Raw genomic sequence first — 25,305 nt, forward strand, 5'->3', positions numbered from 1 at the left:
CTTAAATACAGTTTTCGGACACATCTGCCATAAACAACTTTCAGCAGAGAATTCGAGTGGGTAACTGTGTTGGGTGAGCTGGCCCTCCATGCGGGTATCAGGGGGATATAATGCAATTATGGAAATAATGGAAACCCTAAATCCAAAATGGAGGAGACTCATAATGATGCCGCAATGTAGACCATTTGACTATGGGGCGTAAGGTCTTCTACTTGTTGCTCAGGGATCATCCGTGGTGGGTGCCTCTCGAATTTTAGGCACGGGTACCTACCATTGCTCTGTATGCTCATAATTAGCTAATACCCTGCAGTTACCTAGTCTTGATGTTGCCAGTTCCAGTGGGGGATTTCCAAGTGGTTGCTGTGCACCTTTAGACCAAAGACTAGATCTAAGAATCGACTAATTATTTGAGTTTCGAGGTTATACTCATACACCACAGCAAGTCTTGTTTACAGGGCACCGAGACATACAGGAACCATGGAGGTATCTTCTGTGTATGCTGGGCCACCATACACAATATTAGGGCGGGGGGGGGGTACGTAGCAAAGTATTTTTGATAATTATTTTTCAATGTTAGTGGAAAAGTTTCAGCTTTGCAAGGTTTTTCATCTTGTCCCACTTCCATGAAAATCACGACTATTGCGACAATTTATGAAAAAGTGGTTGTCTGCTGCGCATTACCAGTGTTCATACAAAAGCTCGGCAAACACTTATCTTGCAGAGAAAAATTCTGGCGAAATAAACTTTGCAAACCTCTGCACAATGTCTGACAGGGTTCTGTTGTATGCTCATTATGCAGAAATTCTGATAGGATTTTATGGGGTGACCTCCTCGGCTGGACATTCTGAAATCATACAGAGTATCTGAAAGGACTTTCCAGGGTACATAGGAACACTGGTGCATACTCACATAATACAGATTATCTGGCAAGGTTTTGGGCTGTACTCACATCATACAGAATGTCTGTCCAACCTTCCATGGTGATGCACTGGAAGACGGTCAGCACTGCAAACAGGATATTGTCAAACTGAGTGATCCCGTAATTCGGTCCGTCCCAGTACCTCCTGCAGATGGTCCCATTTGGGCACAGACGAGATGGCAGTTCTGTTCCACAGGGCACCTCCACCTTGATTTCGTCTGCAACAAACCACAGCAGTATGTGTTATTGGCAACCATCGTGAAAGACAACAAAAACGTTAACAGGATTTCATTGCACATGCCCACAAAATCTCACTATGGTAGAGATGCTTCCTCGCATTGAACTTATTCTATTTATGGTGCACTTTTTTCTGAAATTAGGTTTCCAGCAGACAAGCTGAGAGCTGTACTGATCCTGGGTTAAAACCACAAACTGGAAACAACCAAATTCGCAAACTAATTCAAGCCATAAGCATTCCTATAACATAAAAACACAATTATGCTTTTGCATTGTTTTGAGTACTTTGTGGCTAGATAACCTTAAAAATAGCCAATCTGGCAGTTAGCGCTCTTGAAAGATGTATCTCTTGTCAACAATAAAGTGAATTATCAGTCATCCAGTCTGAAGCGGGTTCTAAATCTCCGTCTCAAACCAAATCGTAATTTCCCATTTCTTTTCCTGAGTGAAAGAACAGTAGTTTATTATCTCTCTTCCTGAAGGTAAGAGCCCTGTAAAATGCCCCAATTTAATGCATTTTAAAGACGGGAGGCATCAGCTAGGGGCAAGCTAGTACTTTGGTACCCTGGGCACTGTCCTTGCTGCATCTGATCTCAGGGACAATGGAGGCAGCAGCAGGCTGTAACTGCCCTGTTTACTTTCTGAAGTTCCCAATCCTCTCTTTACCCTGGCCCTCTCTCTCTTAGATCCTAAGTAGGTTGCTCCTGACTTTAGGATGAAAGAAGGTGTATGTGATGTCACTTCTGCTACCTCCTTTCATTTTGGTAAATGGACTGCTTTTAAAGGGCAGAATGACTTTGAGACTCAAGGCCTGTAAAAGCTATGGTTATGCATATTGAATTCACAGCTAAAGACTTTCAAGAGATCATCAGTAGATGTTTTTAAAGATACTCCAAACTAACTTCTTCAGCTCTTGAAAAACTATCAATTCTGAATGAAATGCCCAGGAAGGTGAACCAGGTAGGTGAGTCACTATCATTTGGCACCTGCTGGAGGTCTATGGGGTAGAAAAGACCAGGAAATGAACGAGGAGATTATCGATATTATCAACCTTAGTTTTGGAAGCCAACAAGTAGTAATATCAGGGGATCTGTGCTAGGTTCTAATAATGTTTGTAATGAAGTACTCTAGCAAAGGAAACACATGCCCAAACTCCTCATATTCCAGGCCTTAACTGTCCAACAGATTTCCAGTCTCTGTAAATTGACCATGGAAAGCACTAGATTTAAGGGCCCTCTGAAAAAAGACGCAGTTTCATCATAGTACCTGTCAAGTAGTTCACAAGGGGTGCTCTTGTTTTGATTCGAGGAGATTATCTGTGTAAACTAGGAACTGGGAAATACAGATGGTTTTGAATACAAGATGGGGTGATCAGGCATCCCGGATTTGCCAGGACGGTCCCCGTTTTTCACCAGCTGTCCGGGTAGATTTCGAGAAATTTAGCTCAAGTCCTGGTTTTTGGAGAGGGTCGACTAAAAACGGGGTAGGTGTTTTTTAAGTTTTACAAAGCAGGGATAGTTAGCAGTTGTTCCAAGAAAGCCATTTAATTCACAGGCAAGCTACTGGGTTTAAAAATTAAATTGCATCTTATGTATGTTCTTACTGCTTGTTTTGTAATTCTCTGCTGAGGAGCGCTGTCATTCTGTGCGCTCGCTTGACGTAAAATTATAGTCCTTCTTCTATTTTTGTGAAATGTCCCGTATTTTTGCTTTAAAATTCTGGTCACCCTAATGCAAGATCAACTTGGAAAGAGAGGATGATAGACAATCAACATTTAATTCCTTTCAGCCAGTCCTGTCTCTATGGATGTTTACCATCAGAACAACTGAGTGGTAATTTTTGCACTGAATACAATTCTGTAATTTATCTTTCATCGTATCAGACTCTTTCTGAACTGAGCTGGCAAAGTGAGCTAAAGAATGATGATGGATTCAATCCAGATCTGTGACTGGGGGTGAGTGAAAAGTTTCAGCGCTCCGTCCATCATCTCCTTGTGTTTGCTTCACTTTTGCCCAGCACAACCTTTGCCAAATGGTATCTTGGTTCTCAGGAAGTTGTCATTAAACATTATATTAATAACGCAAAGACAGCATGGCAGAGAAGTATAAATACCCCTGTTTTATGAGAATGTCTGAACTAATTGAAATTCCCACTTTCAGGCTCCAAGTGGGAGCCTGGTCCACCCTATGACAAACACAACTTTCAATTACCATTTTCATTTAAAACTCGGATTTACCGTCTTGCGCACTGTTTAGATTCGAGCAACCCTGTTGTTTGGTCCTGGGCAAGTTTTTCTCTTTAAAAAAAAGCTACTGAGCCCAAGGAAAGCTCTATATGGCATATGTATTTAAACAGATATGTTTCACCACCAGCAGCGAACGCGGAGAGTGCAAAGCCGGAGATATGTGGTTGAATTTTCAGGCCTCTGGAGTACATGCAAAGTTGTGCTCTGTCTCTTCTGTGCTTTGATACTATCATTCACCACTGCTACATGCGCTGAAAATACTGGGTAAGACAGCCGCTGAACAGGGATTCCGCAGTAGAAATAGCAGCACCTGGCCACATTCCCAATCTTCACATGCATTCACAGATCTGAGATGATCAGGACTCCAAGGCTGTGTATCCATGATATTTGTCTGGGGCAACGGCCCAAAGATTTGAGTCAAAAATCGAAACACCAACGTCTACAGTTTAAATAAGAATCGTGTTTGTTCCTGGATTTCATTTGAGCATATTCAGATTCATCCAAACCACTATGTCCACCACACATGCTTTTATGCATGTTGCTATGATATTTAGGTTTTCTCATAGGTTTATCTGCACCTTGTTGTTCTCCACACATTTTGAATATTTATCCCATAGTTCCTTATCCGACCATCCAGAGACTTAATTTAAACGTTGAGCAACTGGATGTGTGCAGATTTGCAACAAAGGTTATCCACACACTAAGTGAAATTATCTTCAAAACTTTGAAAAGATTACACATTTAAATTAGAAAGAATTCTTCAAAAACGGACTCTGTAGGTAAAAGCTCTGCAATACTCACTTTTCTGAGTAATACATTTTTTTGCAAAAATTCTTTTGCATACGATTTATCTGTAAGCAAATTGTATGTGGTTTGCAAACTCACATTTTTTTGTTAAGTGTGAAACTTGTAAACTGGAAAGATCCCAGCGGCGGGATTTAAATTTCATCCACACCTAACAATAACAGGAAAATAGATGTTATTTAATTTCATGAGAGAGAACTCAAACAGAGGAAGTGCCACTGGTGGATTTCTCCGGTACGCAGCACTCAAAACACTGGCGTGCCTTACTCTTAATTCTTATCTGAACTATGGATATCAATGTTTGTTGATCCACGGTGTTAAATGCTGTTCACAAAACTTATTGCATCAGCACTCCTAGAGCATCTTCATCAACCAACTTGTGTCAGTCATCCAACACAGATGCAATTTCTCATTCTTTGGCCTTTAGGTGGGTAGCATCACACCTGGAGGTTATCTTTGTGTCATAATATACTACTAATTATTTTGTCCTAATAGTTTCCATGCAGAATTATTCAAATGACCTGCTGCTGGAATTTTGTACTGTACGAGATATTTTAACTTTTTAGCTGAGAAATTTTGTTTACTGGTCACATTTTAATTTTAATTGTTATGATGTAAAATGTTTTTATCTTTTTCTTTTTGTGAATAACTTTTATGGCTGCCACAAAGCTGCTGAATAAAGTTTCGAAATACATTGAATATTCAATTAACAATTGCTCTGCTTCTTTCAAAATTACCTGCCTTCGGAATTTTTACCTTTCAAACACGCATACAAATAGCGGTAAGTTTCAATCTCTTTACTTTCCCAATGACTGTGAAACATTATCAATGCTTCGAAGCTTATTCTGAAAAAAATAAAAACCCTTAAATCTGATTCTAAAGTCAATCTAAAGAGGGCTTTAAGCCGTTTTTAGGTCTCGCCTAGCGTTGCAGCGCACATGCGCTGAAACGCTCTGCGAGGCATATTGTAGTAGGGAATGTGCGTCATTGTCCATGGTAAACTCTGGCTTTCTATTGATAATGAGGCTTCCTGGTCCCTCCTTGTTACCGCCCTGTCTCCTTTTGGGACCGCCCATCAGGACTAGATCTTTTACATGCGGCGTTACACGGTCTCCTTCATTAGTCAGTATTTTTTTTTCAGTCGCCACTCGCCTTTGGCCAGGGCGGCCGCGTGTTTATTTTTGCATTGCGCTTTCACTTAACCCCTTCAGTGCCCATGACGAGATAGTCTCGTCATGGAGCGCGGTTGCGCTGTGCCCATGACGAGACTATCTCGTCATGAACTCCGCCCGCTAATTCAACGCCCGGCACAGGGCGGGGAAAGGGCGGGGCACTGAAGAGGTTAAAGTGAAAGCGCGATGCAAATATAAACAAGCGTCTGCTTTTGCGCAATGGCGAGAGCTTGTTTTAACTGTCACTTCCACCATGCGCCTCCACTCCCTCCCCAGGTTTGCTCATGTGCCACCGTGCTGAGTTCATCTGATATATTAAGCTTGACCTCTGTTTATCCGCTTCACACAGAATGAGTGTTTCCCAGATCCCAGTGGGAGAGCCCCCTGCCCTCTGCGCTGAGGGGAGGAACCTGTGTCTGAAGCCTCGGTGCATGTTGTGGTAGCCTGTTTGACCCCCAGCTACCTTGGATGACCTGTCTGTCACTCACTCAATGGCACAATGCGGTCTGATCCTGTGCACGAAGGCAACAGGAGGGGTGGCCTGGGAACAGCCTCCCATGCAGTGCGCATGCAGTGAAACTAGTGCCGCGAGTCTGTGCCGTGATCTGGAAGTCTCCTGCTGGACTAGCTGCAAGGGAGCTCCCTCACTCACTACCCAGGTCAGTTAGTGGAGTACCATTGAATGAAGTACTCGTAATACTCGTTACATTGCACGTGTTATTGAAACGAGGTAGCAGAAGAGAATTTAAAAGAAAATATATTTATATGAAATAGCGTGTGCCCATTAAAGGGGCCGGTACTTCTTTACCAAAAAAAGCAGCTTGTTGGTCGACTTCTTTACGACAAACTGAGAGGGGAGTGTAATCCCACGTACTGCTAAATGGTAATTAGACTACAGTTTGTTTTCAATGTGGAATATGTTCCTGGCATAAGAAATGTGACAGTAGATTATCTGTCGCCATTGCCTCTCAACGATCAGGCATCTGAAGACTGTGGTGAGGCGTGTGTGGTATCCAATGTAGGAGTAGCTACATGAGAGCGTGTTTGTTTATTACATATGACATTTATTACTCTGAATATTGTTCACAGGTTTTCCCTCAATTTCGGGCTGACAGCACTGCCCCTGCCCGATGGCCCTTTTGCAGGTGTCTCAGGTTCTGCAGGTTCTAGGCTTACCTTGCTACTGACCTTGTGGGCAGCCGTCAGACCCAGCCCGGGCTGTAAGTGCCATTCCGCTTCCTTGGGCCCTTGCTGGCCATTCGTCTGTTCCCAGTGCCCCTGCCATGTGGCATCCCATGGACAATGTCTGAGCAGATCTTCTGCCTAGGTTATTTTTTTCTTTGGGTCCCCTTTTTGGCTGCCACGCTGCCAGCAATTTACCGATCGGAGGCAGCTCTCCCTTCCAACCGTTCAGGAGAAACCCAGCTGCTCTTGGACCCTCACTATGTTAAGTAGGAATGTGTCCATGCCTACCCCGGTTAAGTGTACCCCATCCTCTAAGTGGAAACCTGGTATTCTGAGGTTGGTCAGCCCGTGCTGCACGAAACCCCAGCAGTTGGCCCTACATATCTTTGTCATGGTGATACTGAGTTTATGCCTTGACCTATCGACCGCCCACGGTCGACTGTGTCTCTCCATACCCTGCAGGTTATTATCTCAGACCATGAGAAGTCTGCCTGCTAGCCCCGCTGCCTTTGCTCCTAACAGCTCTCTCTTCTTGCTGCATGCCAAGTCATTTCCTCCCAGGTGAATAACCACGTGTCTGGCACCTCTGCGGTTTGCAGTGCCTCCTGCGCCACGGGGAGTAGCTGCTCCCATCTGATGCCCGATCACCCAAGCCACATCACTGCCGTGTTCTGTAGCCATATCCCCTTGAAGGATTTCCATGCCGCAGCCCACTGTCTTGCCAGCGTGATGTAGGAATTTCCCAGGATCCACACCTTGCACTTGCCCCCCAATGGACCTGCTGGGAGAGAGACATAGTTCAGATCCCAGCGCGGTGATGTACCCTTTGAATGCATCCGACGCCCACCGGCCCAGTTTCTTAATCCGCTCGGCGTTGAGCCCTAGGTGGGCCAAACAAAAAATGCCATGGCTGCACAATCACAGAATTGCAGTGGTTCTAAATATTACTCACGTTGGTCAGAAGTAATCTTTGTTAAACAAGTAGAGACAAAAAACAACAATGAATTCCTGGAAAAAAAATTCACGCGAGAGGGTGTGCCCTAAGAAATGGTCACTGGCAACAGTGTGCAACTGACATCAACTGAAATTAAGAAATTTCTTAATGGATTAGGTGTTAGAAAAATCAGCACATCAGTTTGTTAGCCCCAAAGTCACAGGTTAATGAGGAGGTGGACTAGCGTGCAGAAAGAGGGCATAAGGCTAGCTTTGTGTGAAGGTGGAGATTAGAAGAATGTGAAACAGTTGGTCTGGGCATACTTCTCTACCCCTAATACCCAGGAGTGATGCCACATAAGCATATGAGAGGCAGGGAATTTTGTTCCAAGTCGAGACCGAGTTGGATGATAGGGAAAAAACTGTTGTGGAGAAAGGAAGGAAGATGTGGTTTGTGGTAAGAGGAAGGTGACTCCATTCAGAGTTGGAGCCTGGGCGAGGGTGAGACGACTGGAAAAGAAGGGATTTGTATGTTTTTTTTGATCCCTTAGAAGTGGTCCAAGTAGGAAAGTTTGTAGTAGCCCTTTCAGATAGTAATCTGTGGAACATAAAGAATGGAATAGGCCACGTATTCACGCATGCGTTTATAACGCGGGCAATACAACAAACGCGTCATTACCACGTGCTCCATTACAGGTTGTAGTGCCTCCATTGTAATGGCAAAGCGTTGTTCTCAAAGTGTAGTAAAAGCTGTTTCCCTAAAGAAAGTGGTGCGTTCTCCTAAGTATGTGCGGGTGGCCTTCTGGCCCCGCACCCTGGCTAGGGTAGCTGCTTGGGAGATATGTTCCCGGATCCGCTGTGATGGACAGGGTGGGTCCCTATATGTATTTCTGTATAAGCAGTTCCATGCACAGTGTAAGGAATACTACCCCACCTTCCAAATGGTGCCTACAGAGTGCCAAGTGTTTCAGTCCTGTTAAAAGCTATGTCCTGTATACATCTGGTTACTCGACAATACGTAACAATACAGACTTCGGCACCCTTATTAATACAGGGGGCTAAAGCTGCAGGAATAATAGACTTGGGAGAACCACACACCCCTAAAGAAGGGATGTGTTGCTATACACAAATTGGAGCATTGGCCCCCAATGGTTGGCTCAGGCTTATTCACTTTTAATTCTTGCATCGGGTATAGAGTCCCCCACTTCAACTATGCGCCTGGGGCCTGAGAGCAGACTCCAGGTGTATCTGGGGTGGGGCCACAGAGGTTGAATTCATGTATTGTGCCTGGTGCTGTCTGCCAATAGCCGAATATTGGGACAAAATATTTCAGACGCTTTCGTAAATGATTGGGAAAAAACTGTGGCCATCGCCTAAGCTAGCACTGATGGGCTGTACACTTGATATCGCATGTGAAGACCGGCGATATGTATCTTTAGCCCTGTTGATGGCGAAAAGGCGCGTGGTGTGTCATTGGGGAAAGATATATCCACCCAAAGTGGCAGCATGGCTTCATGAGCTCACGCATTGCCAAGAACAGCTAGACTCATATTACCTCTTGCTTCCCCCGATGAACAAGAAGAAAGATATTTGGGACCCTTTGAGAGATTACTTGCGTGACCAGGGTGAAAAAAGCTATGATGAGAACTGCATGTAAAGATTCTGTATGGATCACTTTGATTCCTGATTGCACCCTTCCCCGTCCCCCTCACACACACACACACACTTTCCTGGTGCTCGAAGGAGCCTAAAGATTTGACTCGCTGGGTGCCACCTCGTGCTGAACGATTTTCATGTAACCTGGAATGTGCTGCCATGGGGAATGTTCTTAAGCATATATTTTGATTGGATTTTATATTCTTTCTCTTTTTTTCTTTCTTGTATTGATGATCAGAAAACTCAATAAATAAACAATTTTGAAAAAAGTATGTGGTGGCGGCTGATCTACATAAGGAGTCAGCGGTGGATGCGCGTTAACTCAGCAAGCAAATGGGGTGAATTACGAGAAGACACACTACCAGTTGTATACTGAACGGAAGATTAATACAAAATGGTAGAAGGAATGGTGAGGTGGAGGGCAATACCTATGAGGAAATAGCGATCAAAAGTTGTTTTAATTTTATGTTAGAGTATTGTCTGGTTAATAATGTGAATTTGATGAGGTCAGCTCTCCAGACCTGTACACAGACAAAAGCTAGTCATGGGAAGAAAGGGGCTTGAATTGAAAGAAAAGATCATAGCTGTTAATGAATGCCTTATGAATGTTACAGGAGTAATTAAAGTATATAACAAGAGAAAAGTTTCGAACGATGTAAGTGCATTAAGAAATGAAAATGTATAAAATGCAATCAACAGAGATCTTGTTTATTGTTAAATGGTGCAAAGTTATTTCACCGTTGGCGGCTGTTCCTCGTCTTTACCCTTTTATTTTTCCTACAAACTGATAAATCATATGTATTACCACGTTGTTACTGGATGAGACGGGGTTATGTTGTATATTACCTACATGTGTTGCTGCTGATATGATGTGTGACCTATAACGAGAACCTGGAACCTTAGGGTTTAATCAGTTAGGGGCTGGTCCTCATGGAAAACATATCTATTTTGAATGTGGAAGAATAAATGACCTTTACATATACTCTTCATGCCTCCTATAATAATTTCAGAAAGACTGCTGTCAAGATTTCCACGGGGAAGATATCCTAAAAGGACATCTTCCCCTTTGAGCATCACATAACACCCCTTCAATGGTATGCAACTGCAATCGAGGCGACAAACCATTGATACATTTCTCTCCAAATCGCAGATAGGAGTGGGGCACCCTTTTCGTGCACCCTCGTATTTGTGAGTCGGCCAGGGACACAAAATCCATGATATGAGTTGTAAATAATTTCCGGGCTCTTAAAGGGGCTTTTACAAATAGTACAAGAGTATTTTGTAATCACAAACCTTGGGATTTTGTACATCAGGCCCTTTCTTTCCTGAATAAAACCCTTGCAACAAAATGTCTCTCTCTGGCAAGTCCTGTGACCCAAAAAACAACGAATAAAACTCCACCCCTTTCGTCAACAGCTCCCTCGGCTGGGGAGGGAATTAATTAGGCCACTCCATCTCCAAGACGTCTGGGACCCCCATGGGAGGTGGACTAGGAAAATGGAGAAAGAAAGGGCCATCTTTTCACAAATCTGGATCATGGCTGATCTTCATTAGAATACAAAAACTAGAGCACTCTGCATCTGGAGCACACCTGCCCCATCCCACAGCCTAGAAAGAATTTGTTATGCGGTGTTCAAATATACACCAGAGAGAACTAAGAGCAGCCACGGTCCGTGCAGGTAACAGCGGTGGGGTGGTGGGCCGCATGGGGGGATTTCGAAGGACGATGCAGAGGGGAAATTAAATAAATAATTCAATTTCCCTCAAAATCGCTCCCCACCGTGGCCCCACCGCTGTTACCTGCACGGACCGTGGCTGACTAAGAGAAAGGGCATGCGCTACATATGGTATGTACTGGACAAGAAAGATAAAGCATAATGGTCTTCAAAGGAGGGATTGATCCTCTGACACATCACTCGTGCCACATTGTAACATTTGGCCCTTCATTCTGGCACGAGGTACAATAAAGCTGGTAAAACCTACCTGGGGAAACGCTGTTACCACATGGTCATGGTGTTATTGTGGACTCTCAAGTTTTGGATGTTGTGGGGAACAGCATGCATTTATAGTTTCTCAAGTCAGTAAAATATCACATTTTCACAATTCCCGCTCATTTTCTCCTTGCACATTCCTTCAGGTAATACATGTAGGCATTTGCGTGGAGACATACTCTGGGCAAATTAGAGTCCAACAAAACTGAACAGGAAGACAATTTCCACCCAATATGATATTTAACATGGGATTTCGAATGAGCCCGCTTGTGTGTCACTTACTAAGGATAACATATACTGATTCTTAATAGTCATTCAGCTTAACTATGTACGATTAATACAATGATGAATTTCACCCTCTGTTGTGGACAGTGTCATCTTACAGGATATTGGGGCCCTGTGCAATTAATGTTTTGTGTCCCCCTGTTTGGACCATTGTTGAATTTTATCAACCCTTTTGTGCTAATGTAAGCTTGCACAGTACCCAAATTCTTAAAGTATGTTAAATTTATATTGGAGAGAGGGAGAGGGGGAGTTAGAAGAATAGATGTGAGAGGGGAGAGAGATATCACCTTCCCAGGGGGCCCCTTTGAAGCTGGGGGGCCTGGACAATTGCCCGGTTTGCCCATGCCTTAAAATGGCTCTGGTTGTGTACAAACTAAGAAGGCATCTGGTGGTGATGTAAATGGCACAATTGACCAATTATGAAGATTCTGCTGCAGGCAGTTCAAAAAGACATACCTCTACACTGCATGCACAGAATAAATTTACTCAAAGAGTACTACGGGCCAAAGCTCCAGGTCTACAGCAAAATCCTATTCAAAATGATAACAAGGCACACAGTCAAACCCCACAAAGCTATGTATACTTTACAACAACAAGAAAACTTTTTAGTCTCCATTAACCTGGACTTGTGGGCAAATTAAATGAAAGTTACATACTTTAAACACAAGAGACATCATTTGGGGCATGGAAAAATGAGGAAGTGTAAAAGACAGTCCTACCTGTTACAATGTCAAAACAGGTGGTGTGAAATTTCCCAATATAAAATTCTAATCCTATGATTGCAAAAATAAGGATTGCAAAAAACAAGAGCAGCCCAATCTGCAGTAGAGGTATCATCGCCTTCATGATAGACTTCAGCACAACTTGTAAACCTGCAAGGAGATGAGAAAGGCAGGCAATATGTTAGAAAGTGTACAGACTTTAGGCCCTGCATTATTTTACCAAAACCTTGATGGTTTTCTCTTTCCCTTCATCAGTTGACATCCATCTGGTTCAACCGCCCCCTCGCTTCAAGGAGGCCTTCTACTGAACTGAACAAAATTATACTCCAATGGTGAATGCATGCCTCTCAATCTCAAAGCTAGCAAGAAGAGGTAATTTTCCATCTACCAAAACAAATCACATTAAACTTGTGAAATAAACAAAATAATAATTGTGTGGTACAGCGATGCATGGCCTATAAGAGATACAGGTGGAAGCTTGATGCATCCACAGAATGGCTCCTTGCAATTTCTCCCTAAAATTTTCTCTTACATTAAATCCCCCCAAAACATGTCTAGGAATGAAAGGGGTATTTTTGACTCAGCTACTTCTGCCTGGCTAAGTGCCACTATGTCCATTTGCCAATGGAGCCAGTCCGGGGTGGGTATTTGGCTCGCTTGAGAAGATATCTTGGTCTGGTTGTTCATCACATAGAGGAGCAGAGCCCCAAATTCTTCTCCAGCAAGTAGAACCGAAATGGGCTCCACTGGCTCTACACTCATCAATGATAAGCATGGGAGGAGGGTGTCGAGTCACGTACTTGGGATGCCAGATACCAGTTTGAGTGGTCGGAGTACACGTACAGCCCTCAATGTTCGCAGGTCAAAATCCGAGCCCGTGGTGGCCACAATCCTGAAAGAGAGGAAACGCCTGTTAGAAAGACAGACCAATTCACTGACATCACAGCACTGACGGAATATGCTGGAGGGATGAGAATTGACTTAACTCCCATCGCCCCTCCCTGCACACATACACCACAGCCCAGCTCCCAAAGAATATGCATGATAAAATCACACAAGCAAGGACTTCCGGCAAACTGGACAGCTTGTCTGCCTGAACGGTCAGGCAATGTTACTTTAGCAGAATCGTCGCCGCATGCTGTGCAACAATAAGAAACAAATGTACTGCACACAGTGGAGTGGAAGGATGGCATAATTATTTTCTTAAATAATAAAAAAACGAATGCAATGACAAAAAACGATTGGGCTGCTATCTCGGTTAGTTCATGCAAGCTGGGGAGATAGAAATTCATGTTAACATGTTTGCATGCCCAACCTTTCAACAAGCTATGGAGAAACACACACACACACCTGCATTCAGAACATATACCATGCCCCCAGCTGTTTGCACCTGCTAAAAACAGTGAAGCTTCTAGTAAGTGCCAAACCATCCTGTCTCCAATCAAACTCACTTACAAAATGTGCTGCAGCAGAAACACTTTCTTAGAGGCACACATGCTACCAATCACAGACCAATACACACTCCCAGAAGGCATACTACACACTCACTGAATCCACTTTTTGCACTCTTGTTGAGCCACGTCATCTTTCAACATTTTCAGAATGTACACCACAGCCATGAACAAAAGGACATATGCTCCTCAGAGGCAGACAACAAGCCCACTGACCCATATACAGAAGAATGATAGCACCCACGCATGTGGTGCTGGATCCACACACTCTGAGCATCCCGGTCTTATTCCACACTCGCAGACATTCCGATAATCCACAGAGATCAGGGTTATATCTTCTATCTCCATTCAAGGTCTTATGTGTCGGATTTCTATCCGGGATAAAGAGGTAGACAATCATTGAGAACCGTCCTTCTGTCCAGACCTCAGGGCCTCCATTTGCTTTTCCAACACTTAATGCCGGACTACAAAAGTAAATGTGAGGTGAACGACCACAGAAAGGAAGGGAACTGGCCCCAATGCCTTTAACTGCACACCGCTCATTCCACATTCCTCACCACTACCTCGAGCCAGAAAATAACCCAATATCCCTTTCTCTATGGCAAAGAAGACTCCTGTCCCCCTCCCCAGTGCAACCTTAGTCCGTGGACGCATGTTTAAGAGATGCCTTCCTTTAGCCTACAGACAGATACCTCTCCTGTACTCTTGATTGTTCACACTACATTTCTTTCCAGTGGCCATTGTTTAGGGGTTTGTTTCTGGTACTGATTGATCCTGGAGCCTAGTCGGATCAACAAGAGCAGCAGCCACATCCCAGCCCTCTGTACTCTTATCTACACTTACGTCCTCTCTGTTGTGGTCCACATGAGGGTACTTCACTCCTTGCTGATCTGAGTATGTGTACCACATACTTCCTTAGGGCCTCTTCCTCGCTGTGTTCATGAGGCAGAGATGTTCTCTTTGCTACCACCTCAACTCCCTCCCCATACTTGGTTACCATGTCCTCAGTTTCTTTTGGTCGCCCTGGGGTATTCTGCTATTGCTTCTATTTCATCCCTTCTCCGTGATCTTCATCCCCAATTCCATAACCATGTTTTACTTCCAAGCTTACATGTTTTAGCTATGGACAAATCCCCCTATCTCCATTTTCTATGAATGTGCTACATTTTCCTTTGCATTTCCATTTTAAATTTCAGGTTTCTAATAATATTCTATGAAAATTCTTTTGGACGTCCTTGTTAACACACTCAAGAAATCCCAAAACGCAGAAATCGTGAACATCAGCCTGTTCCTTTAAGACCCCTCTAGCAAAGGCTGCTGCTATATGTCCACACACTTTTGTATAACTTCGCTATGGTATGTCTGTGTAATAAACTCACTACTACCCTTTAGTATTGTGTATGTACAGTCTGAGATCATTCAATGCACCAGCAATAGACACCCACACGACTGCACAACCAGGCTGTGGCGTGTTCATCTCACAATTCCATTACATTAGTTAATAACCAACCTCTACAATCTGACAGTGGTGTGCACATATTCAAAGCTTGTCTCGTGGTACAAGGAACAGGTCATACAACCTGGCTCTGCATGTTTGAGCATAGATCATGAACGGGAACAATACCCTACAATCTTGTTGTGGTGTGTATGTGTCTGAACACACAGCATGGTAAAGGGAGTTGGACCAGCAAAGTTGATGTGGTGTGCACTTATTCTGATTTCAAAAGACATACACACTCTTTGTTCTGCTGTAGTGTGTCGGTGTGTCCGTACCTTGAACTCATTACATGAAATAGAAGCAAACTCTTACAATCTGGTGCTGTGCTCATGCCAAAGTACAGCATTGCAGACCTGCAAGGTAGCCACAATGTTCTGTATGTAGAACTCAGACTATGGAACATAAGGCAGACCCTACACACTCACCACAGTGTGAAAGTATCTTAAACTTCTATAATGGTAGAATCTAGACCCTATGACTGGCAGAGTCTGTATGTAACCTGAGCTCATATCTTGCTACAGTAGCCTACACCTGACATGTTGCTACGTTTCAGGCTTGCCCTGATCTCAAGTTCTTTTAAAGGGAGCCAGACCTGCAGTGTTGTTGTGCTATGTACTAATCTAAAGCTCATACTATCAGACAGGAAACAGTCCCTACTACTTTGTTGGTGTGTATTCATCTTACACTAACCACTTCATGTGCAGTATGCGTATCCGGTTTGCATATCATGTGACGGTGAGTTGGTAGTACCACCTTGCGGTGATGTGTATGTGTGAACATAAGATCATCTAAGGCTTGCTTTAGGAATGACCCCCTTTACAGTACACAGTACCTCCCTCCTATCAATGGGCAGGCCCCCTCGGTCCTCTTGGCCCTATACTTGAGTCTACTCTCTACGGTCTTACCTCTGAGTCTAAACCCTGGTTTGTTCCTGTGCAAGAGGGTGCACTGTTTCCATCACATTTAGTGTCACGCTGCAAAGTCTTTATGATTCTTGTATAGGAAGGCACTGACATTGTATGCAGAGCATCGGTCCAAAGCAGAAATGAGCGTACAGAGCTAGTACTCAGACCAGCCTCCACGGCAGGGCGCTCATCTAGTGTACGTCCAAGGATAGAGGACAGAGCAGACACAGCTACTGTATGTAGAGATACAGAAGAGAGCAGCTACGGTGGCAGTTCACAATCCGACACACAGAACATTCAAATAACACAGTACAATAACAGACAGAGATACCCATAGCAACAGACATTTGGGGCACAGTAACAGAACAAGGTACAAACACACATGAGTAGAAAACAGTTACAGAACACAGTGGCAGTCATGCAACCTGCATAGAAAACAGAACACATTCATAAGCCCAAAGAGCAAAGTTCGCATACTTATAGAGGCAGACCCATAAAGACAGAGAGACCATAGACATACCGATGCACAGACTACTGTCACAACACGAGTAAAACACAGCCACAACACACAGGCAGTCCAGTTACAGACAATCAGAGCTCAGGAACACAGAAGCCCAGGCCTAGCGTCACAAAACAAAATGTTGTCACGGACATCCACACACAATCACAGCATGCAGACCACTATGACAGACATACCATACAAAGCACATCCTCAGAACAAAATAAAGTGACAGGCATAAATAATACACCTACAGAACAAACATAACAATCACAGAACATAGAGAGTACGGTCACAAACAGATCTTGAGCAGCCGATGATATACAGAGCACATTCAAAGAAATAGGGAACTACATTCACATATAAAATCACGGTCACATAGAAGTACAGCCACATACAGGCACATATATAAGGAGCTTTGTCACAGATATACGGTATAACGTACATATAGCACAGACACGAACATGCTGACTACAGTCACGGGCGTAGAGAGCTTAGCAAGGAACGAAGGAGCACAGCAACAACACAGAGAGCGCAGTCACAGTCATACACAGAGGATTCATATAAAGTGCAGCCAAAGATACAGAAAACAGAGACAAAGCAAAGCAGAAGCAGTCAAATAACTGACAAACATAACATAGACACAGGCATAAAAAACACACTCACATACAAATGTGCAGAGCAAAGCCACAGACATGCATAGCGCATTCATACAGAGAACTGTCACAAAAATGCAGAGAACAGCAACAAACAAAGAACACGATCAGGGTACATTCACAGAGAGATAGAATACAATCACAGACATAGACAGTCTCGGGTGTGCAGAGGACAAGCTTTTAGAATAGTCACAGATTTACAGAAACATGTGCTTACGCAACCCAATCAGTCAGGCATTATAGTGAAGAACAAAGTCACAAAGACACAAAACAGTCAAAGACATAGAAAAGGACACTCCAGAGCACATTCAAGGACACACAGAAGCACTTGAAGAAGCGTTAGAGGAGAAGTCTTAGAATATATAAGCATACTCACTGAACACACTCCAAATTCACTCTCAGAGAAAATACCCCAACAAAGTATTCACACAGCATACACTGACTGTGGTGCACTGGCAGCATATACACCAACAGTATTTGAGCACACTCAAACAACAGTACACAAATACATGTACACAATCTACACTCATACACCTGAGCTCTTAGAAGATACGCAGAACAGATCCGCACAGAAGACATATCTGCTCACAGAACATGTGCAATTTCCTTTTACACAAAAAGACACCATTTGTGCTATCAATACGGCTCCTAGGCCTGGGCCAAACATTCCTTTAAAACTCGAAACGCGCAAACCCCGTCAGTTCCATGGAATTATGTGGGATTTTGCTGTTTCGGTGACATATCACGAATGTTTCGGCATTCTCTGCAACCTTCACGAAATGTCATTTTTCATTCATGGCTTACCTTTGGCACATTTTCCCCTTTGTTTCGACGAAACGAAAAGCACAGTTGTTTGTGTCAAAACGCTTTTCACGAAACAAAACAAAAAAATCGCCAAGGGGCCTTTGTCCATCATTCTCACACAAAGACGAGCGCCATCCTCACTCAGAAAATAGGCCATAAACCCTTGCAGAAAAAACACCAAATGCACTTGTACACCATATGCTAACTGCACTCAGAGGCCATACACAAGCTGTACTCAGAACATGATCTGACTGCACTCAGAGAACACACATTTACTGCACTCACAGAAAATATTCCAACCGGACTCAGAGAACAACCTCCCATAGCACTCAAAGAGCAAACACAATATCTAATAACAAAACACGAGCCTCAGTTATTATACAGAAAATGCACTCCCTGAGTATTTAATAACTGCACTCACATAAAGATACCAAGGGCCTGATTTGGATCTTGGCAGATGGGTTGGTTACTCTGTCACACCGGTGAAGGATATAAATCCATTCTATCCTATGGGATATATATTTCGGCAGACGGGATATCCTTCACCATTGTGGCGGAGTAACCAGTCCGCCAAGATCTAAACCAGGCCCTAATTGTCTATAAACATACACCTCCTCACTCTAGGAAAGTGTGCTAGTTCCACTTACAGAAAAGCAGCCAGGTGCTATCAAACAACTTAACCAACTGGAGTCATGGAATGAACCCCAAAAGCTCTCACAGAACACATCAGAGCCGCATACACAGACCATACCCAAATACACTCACAAAAAGCACACCAATCGCCATAACAGAAAGTAGACCAACTACAATTCCACAACATACAACTAAGGCACACACTGAAAATATGTCAAATGCATCCACTGAACAGAACAACTGCACCCACAGAACATACATTATCTGTACGCACAGAAAACTCCCCACCTACACTTAAACAATCTATAGCAACTGCATTCACAGAAAATAGACAAAATGCACCCACAAACCACATCCTCAGCATATATACACTGAACAATATCACCTGCACTCCTAGAACATTCACTGAAACCACTCAGACAACATACACAGAGTGCACTTACAGAATATATTTCAACAGCACTCAATAACCAGGTCCTGAGAGCGTTAAACGGAAATTCACCAACCGTTCGTACACCAACTGCACTCACAGAGAATGCCTCACGCAGTCTCGCAGAACATACCTCAACTAAATACAAAGAATGCACACCAACCACACTCACACAGCATGCATAAAGTGTGCTCAAGGAACACCACTCGTAGTACAAGAGACACACTTAAGATACACAATTCGCCAACGACACATCTCTCACAGTCACAGAGAAAACCCCATGCACACGGAGAACATGAAGTATACACATGTAGAGTAGAAAATATACACCCAAAGAGTATACACCACATACTGTACCGTCAGTGCGTCCCGTTAAGCTAGTGGTGGTTAATTACCATTAATGATATGTCTGAAAAGGGCACCGTGACCCTTTGAAATACTTTTACACCTGGACTACTCACATATCTTTCAACTCCCGTTTTCCCAGCAACCTGCAAAGAGGATATGTGACTTTTAGTAGCAAAATTTCGAGAGAAGTTGTCAATTCCTGTCCCTAAGTGATCTCTGAACCAACTTCCACCATGGTCCCTAATGTAGCATAGAGTTTCTAGCTGATTACACCAAACCTTGGTCCTGGCCCACCTGATCACTATCAGAATTCCAAGGGGTTTGCAGTCGGGGGGCGGGGGGGGGGGCATTAGAAAACAAGGGGGGCGGGGTGTCCCTATGACTTCCAGGGTGGGGATACAGACACAAAAACATCACAAGACAAACATAGCAATGTAGGAGAGGAGAAAGGGATTGTGAGGCGACAGAGCAGCATAGCAGACCCCAGTATTCACATAGTGCCTAAGAGGACTACATACCAGGGTGCAACACAAATATACACATGGATCAGACACAACTATTCATAGTGTGGCGACGAGGCTTGCAATCCAGGATACAGCTTTGATATACATGAGGGTAGGGTCCTGAATAGACACAAAGGTAAAAGTGCAGCAGGGCAGATCCAGCTATTCACAGAGCACACATGAAGCTTGGAAACCTTACAGAGCTTAAATATACAGAAAGGTGTCATCCGCGTGCGAAAGCATGAGCTGAAATGGAGCAGAGCACATCCTTCGACTCACATAGGGCCCTTGAGACCAGAAGACCAGGATCAGCATTGATGTAGGAGAGAGAGAGGGAGAGAGACAGAGAGGGGGGTCCTGTAGTGGGTGGATTGCTGTCACAGTAAATACCTCTGATGATGGACGCACTACTTTACACAAAGGCAGAAAATATGCGTAAAACCCCTGAAGCTGTGTTACATTACTGCACCTTTTAATGTCAGGTTACTGCAAATGTAACTTTAAATTGTGAATTACATGTGAAAAAAGTTGTTTCCTCATGTTTCCTCAAAGTTGTGTAGTTAGTGCTAGCTTTTAGTTGGTATTACTGCGCATGGCTTTCTTGTGCAGTATAGTGGTATGTGACATTGCTTTAAAAAGTAAAATCGTGTAAAATGTATGGGAATCAATATATGAACATTTAACACAACTTTTTACACAGGGCAATTTTCTCATAATGGGGGGCAGAGTGTCAATGAGGCCTGGGCGAATGGCAGTTGATCACACTGCATGATTTCCAAAGAGTGCATGAGTGCTTTCAGATGGAGGGGTGCAGTCAATGAGTGAACCGATGAGGGGTAAAGCAGACCCCTCTACAAACAAAATTCATAATGTGGATGAGGATGGGCCATCTATCGCATGGACGGGGGATGACCGCTATCCAGTATGTACTAGGGCTGAGCACTCCTCAGTACTGACGGCACATGCGCAGAAGCCCCTAGTGTGCGGAAGATGATGTCCCTGTGGCTTGTACAGATGAAGGGCAGGATTGTAGTTATTGCTTTTAGTAGGCACAATGCACAGGCACAATTGTTGATGGCGTTGACCTGATGACTGAGTTAGCGCTATGTGTCTCGCAGAAGTACGAGGTTTTACACCACTCTATGTGACATTACGCTGAATTCCATGCTGGATGGCCATAAGCCAATAGAGCTACGCCGTACCATCAAATGTTAGGATTTACCTGTACTTCGCTTTTGCCTGCTTTGACGAATGCTATGGACAGCCTTGGAGAAGCAGGCTCTAAGTAGGAATGCTGTGTTTTCACAGTCATGGTCTAGACAGGGCATTATCTGTGTGTCATTATCATAAGTGTAGAAGGTCAATGAAGTCACAGGTCGGACATAAGATTAGTAGGAATAAGATTAGTGACAGAGACGAACACTGACTGAGATCACAGGTAAGGGTTCTGAGGAAGAGGTTGGGCAGCTATCTGCTGGGAACAATCAGAGAGGAAGGATTCAAACCATAGGTGGAGTAGGGTCTCCAAAACAAACTGCTCCAGGCATTCAAGCTGAATTTTGGGGCTGATGGCGTCATTTGTTGTTGAAGGTGAACCACTGTTGTTGTCTGCTCTTCTGGTGTAGCTGAGGCGTCTGATTGCTCTGGTTTATATTGAGTCCTATGTCATCTCGTGTTTTTTATCCGAGTGAGGTTCCCACTTAGGTATTTACTGATTCGGATGTGCTCACAGGTGTTTTACAAAGCCGAGTGTCCACAAAAGTATATACTAAGTTAGATGTCCTCACAGAATGTTAACTAAGTCAGGTGTCCACATAAGTGTTTTCATGTAAGTTATAAGCACTTTGTTGACACACAGTTACATGAAACAGGTATCAACAAGAGTATTGAACTGACCCAAGGGTCTACACAGATTCTGAACTGCACGTGATATTCACACACAGAAACACCTATGAAAGCAGGAACACCTCAGGGAGAGGAAGTCAAGGTCGTCCTGCATAAAATAGTCTGCAAGCTCTAAAACGAAGAAGAGGACGAACTGCTACTGGTCACTTTCACCATCCAGAAACCAGGCAACCCAGAAGCAAGATAAGGCAAGGAATAGGGGAACAAACTTTTTCCTTTCCTCAGAGCCCAAAAATGTACATGTACTAGTCAGGGGTCGTTCGTATGCTGGGTATCTGTAGATGACTGGGTCAAAACACATACTTTCATGTTGGATACTAAGTGGAGGGTGGTGTGTCTTTTATCCTGTACCTCCTTTGAGACCTGTTTTTCTGATACCCTTGTGATTCCCATGACCGGCAAGACTTTGGGCTTGCACTGCTTCCCCCATACAAGTGTTATTCACTTGCTTGTGAGACTTCAAGAGGGGGCTACTTTTACTACTGTCAAAATGTCCATGTGAATTCCTTGAATGGCGAGACCTTGGCAGAGGTGTTTCCCTACACCACAGAAGGGGAAGTGTGTTGTGTTGCATTGTATTGTAGCATCTATATGGTGATTACTATCCCTGTGTCGAGGGCTGAAGCGCTTGCCTACATAGGTAGTAGGAGGTTTGGAAGGAAGGGTGGTATGTTTGTTTTTTGATCCTATGTGAAAATTGTTTTCAGGTCGTGCATGATGATCACCGAGGTGCTGTTATCATGCTATGGGAATAGTGCTTACAGTATGATGGCTGAAGAAGTGTGAGAGACAGACGTACAGTTTATGGTTTCCAGTATGCGGCCAGCTTTGGTCTGCTCTGAGGGTCTCTTTGTGGTATTTCTCAGGATCGTAGTTCACTAAGCTTGGTATACGTATATGATTCTGAGCAGGCATAGGCTGGAGGGAGATATTGGATGGCCTTTATTACATGAGCAGTGATGTTGGCTTGAGCGTTGCCATGTCTGTTCAGACCCAAAACAAATTGGATGGACATAGCTGGTACTCAGGGGGACTTAAAGAAGCGGATGGCAGCTTGCGTTCAGCCAAATAGTCTTAAGTCAAGTGTCCACACATTGACTTAACCCAGCTTTGAGTATCACACAGGTACTTAAATAAGTGAGGCGTCCACTTATGTACTTAACCAAAAGAAGCAATCGACAAGTTCTCAACAACATGAATCCACTCTGGTAGCTAAATGAACCAGCTGTAAATCCAAGTATTCTGTTGCAGCAGAGGTACACATATGTATTTAATTGAGCCAGATGTTAATAGGGGTATTTAACAAAGCTAATTGTCCGCAGCATTTACACAAGCCATGTGTTTACATGTATTTACATTGGTATTTACATGAACCAGGTGTTCACAAGTTTTTAGCTGATCCAAGTGTTTACATAGGCTTTTATCTAAGATAGAAGTCCACACAAAAAATAGATTGTTACAGATGACTATAGATGTGTCCACAAATATATTTATCTGAGTCCTATGTCCAAACAAGTATGTACCCAATCTTTTGCTCGAAAAGTACTACAAAATAAGATGTATAGGTAAACACACCTAAGTGTGCGAGCACACACACACGTGCATTCTTTCAGCTGGGTGATGACACAGGTATTTATGAATCACGTGTGCACCCAGCTGTTTAATTGAGCCACATGGCCACACAAGTGAAATATACTCCCCAGTTGAAAATTTACTGTGTAATTAAGTGCAGATGCATACACAGGTATCTAATTGTGTGCAGTACGTAAACAGTTGTCTACTGATCCACGCGACCACACGTTTATTCCCAGGCACTGTATACATGCAGGTATTTACCTGACCCAAGTGTATACACCAATATTTATCTGAGTGAGATACCTCTGACAGTATTTAAATGAGCCAGACTTCTACACATGGGTTTAGGTCAGTCAGTTATGCACTAGGGGTGGGCGGAATGCTTTGTACCGCCTGCAGAAGTGAAAAATTTTGGTCACTCTACATTACTCTTTAATGTGGAGTTCTGGCCAAATTCCACCAATCGCCACATTTTTTCTCCAGGGAGGCTCCAGAAAATGCAAAATGGTGAGTGCAAGCAAGCTTGAGCCTTCCCTACCGTGGTTTTCTAATATGGGCTGTCGCAGGCAGTCACAATTGTTCAAAGGGCTGCTGTTCGAATAGATTTGCTGCCACTTGAGTAGGTTTTCTATTCGAGCAGCAGCAAAATCAACTCAAATGGCTGCACTCTCTATCGTAATCCATGGTGCAGTTCATGCTTATTTTCAGCGCTCCTTGCACTATCAGTACTAAATTGCAGTGCGAGAAGCGCAAGCTGCACATTTCTCTGTGGAATCTCGCAGTTTTTATGTAACTCCACAAGTTCTGCCCACCCCTAGTTTGCACACAGAGAGTTACCTAACCTAGATATGCCCACAGGTGTTTACCAAAGACATGTGTAGAAACAGATTAAAATGAGCCCGTTTCCCACAGATCAATTTTACCTGAGGCAGGTGTCCATGTGGGGATTCACCTGAACAGGGTTTTGACAGAGGAATTTGCCTGAGCCAGGTATCCACACAACACGTAACCTAATAGGTACAATAGGATTCATTTAAGTCAGGTATACATAGGGGTATTTATTTGATCCATCTATCCAATCAGGTATTTACCTGAGCCCGATCTCTGCAAACTAAATTAACTGTACTAGATTGCCACACCACAATTTACCTGAGCAAGGAGTCCATCGAGGTATTTAACTGAACCAGCTATCCATACAGGTCCTTAATTGAGGCATATGATTCCAAAGGATTTCATGGTATGGTAGCAGAACATAGATAGCGTAATGTTCACTGAGGCTTCTTGCTGTTCAAAGTATCGCGACAGAACACTATGGTGTTCTCTCTACAAACCTGAACATGGTAAAACAGATATTTTTTAGATCATTTTATAAAATGACTGAGCTTGGTATCGACACAACCATTTACCAAAGCCTAGTCTCTATGGGTATTTACCTAGGGCACATATCCACACAGGTATTTAAACAAGTCAGGTGAACACAGGGGTAATTAAGTTAGCTAGGTGTCTACAAAGGAATAAGTCAATGCTAGATGTATAAAACAGATATGTCCTGTGTCCTCGTACCAGTCATTACATGTGAGGTAACAACCTAGAGACATAAAAAGCAAACCAGGAAAATGCTGTGAAGACCAGTCCCACCCATTTCTCCCTGGTTGCCAGAAAGCACTTGTCCTTCGCACCATCCTCCTGTTTTGTTTTCCCTGCCTCTGACTGAGACAGGGACGCCAGGATTGTGCTGAGACTTCTGCTGCGCTTGGTTCTTTTATTCACCCCACCCCTAATAGTTATTTGCTGGGCTATGGACATGGGGGCTTAAATAAGGGATATAGATAACATAACTGTACATCTATAATGAGAGACCCCTGTAGTCTTCAGTGGGATGCTCTTTGTGGGGAGGAGATTTCAATGTTTGCAGTGCAATGAATGAAGACGCGCAACTCTATGGAAAG

At 43.6% G+C, this 25,305-nt stretch overlaps 1 protein-coding gene across 13 annotated transcripts in view; it reads right to left on the reverse strand.

Moving 5' to 3' along the window:
* CACNA1A (calcium voltage-gated channel subunit alpha1 A) overlaps positions 1–25,305 on the reverse strand; it is a 1,220,168-nt gene that overhangs the window by 809,908 nt on the left and 384,955 nt on the right. For 9 of the 13 annotated variants that reach the window (XM_085600707.1, XM_085600709.1, XM_085600706.1 and 6 more), the window contains exons 4-7: positions 19,487–19,516; positions 12,950–13,041; positions 12,147–12,299; positions 950–1,137 (exon numbers count right to left, since the gene is read on the reverse strand). In XM_085600707.1, coding sequence (XP_085456833.1) covers positions 950–1,137; positions 12,147–12,299; positions 12,950–13,041; positions 19,487–19,516 — 463 coding nt within the window. The remainder of the gene's footprint in view (positions 1–949; positions 1,138–12,146; positions 12,300–12,949; positions 13,042–19,486; positions 19,517–25,305) is intronic. The other 4 variants (XM_085600715.1, XM_085600714.1, XM_085600719.1 and 1 more) reach the window with 1 other exon arrangement.

This window comes from Triturus cristatus, chromosome 4_2 (genome assembly GCF_964204655.1).
Source record: "Triturus cristatus chromosome 4_2, aTriCri1.1, whole genome shotgun sequence".
NCBI lineage: Eukaryota > Metazoa > Chordata > Amphibia > Caudata > Salamandridae > Triturus > Triturus cristatus.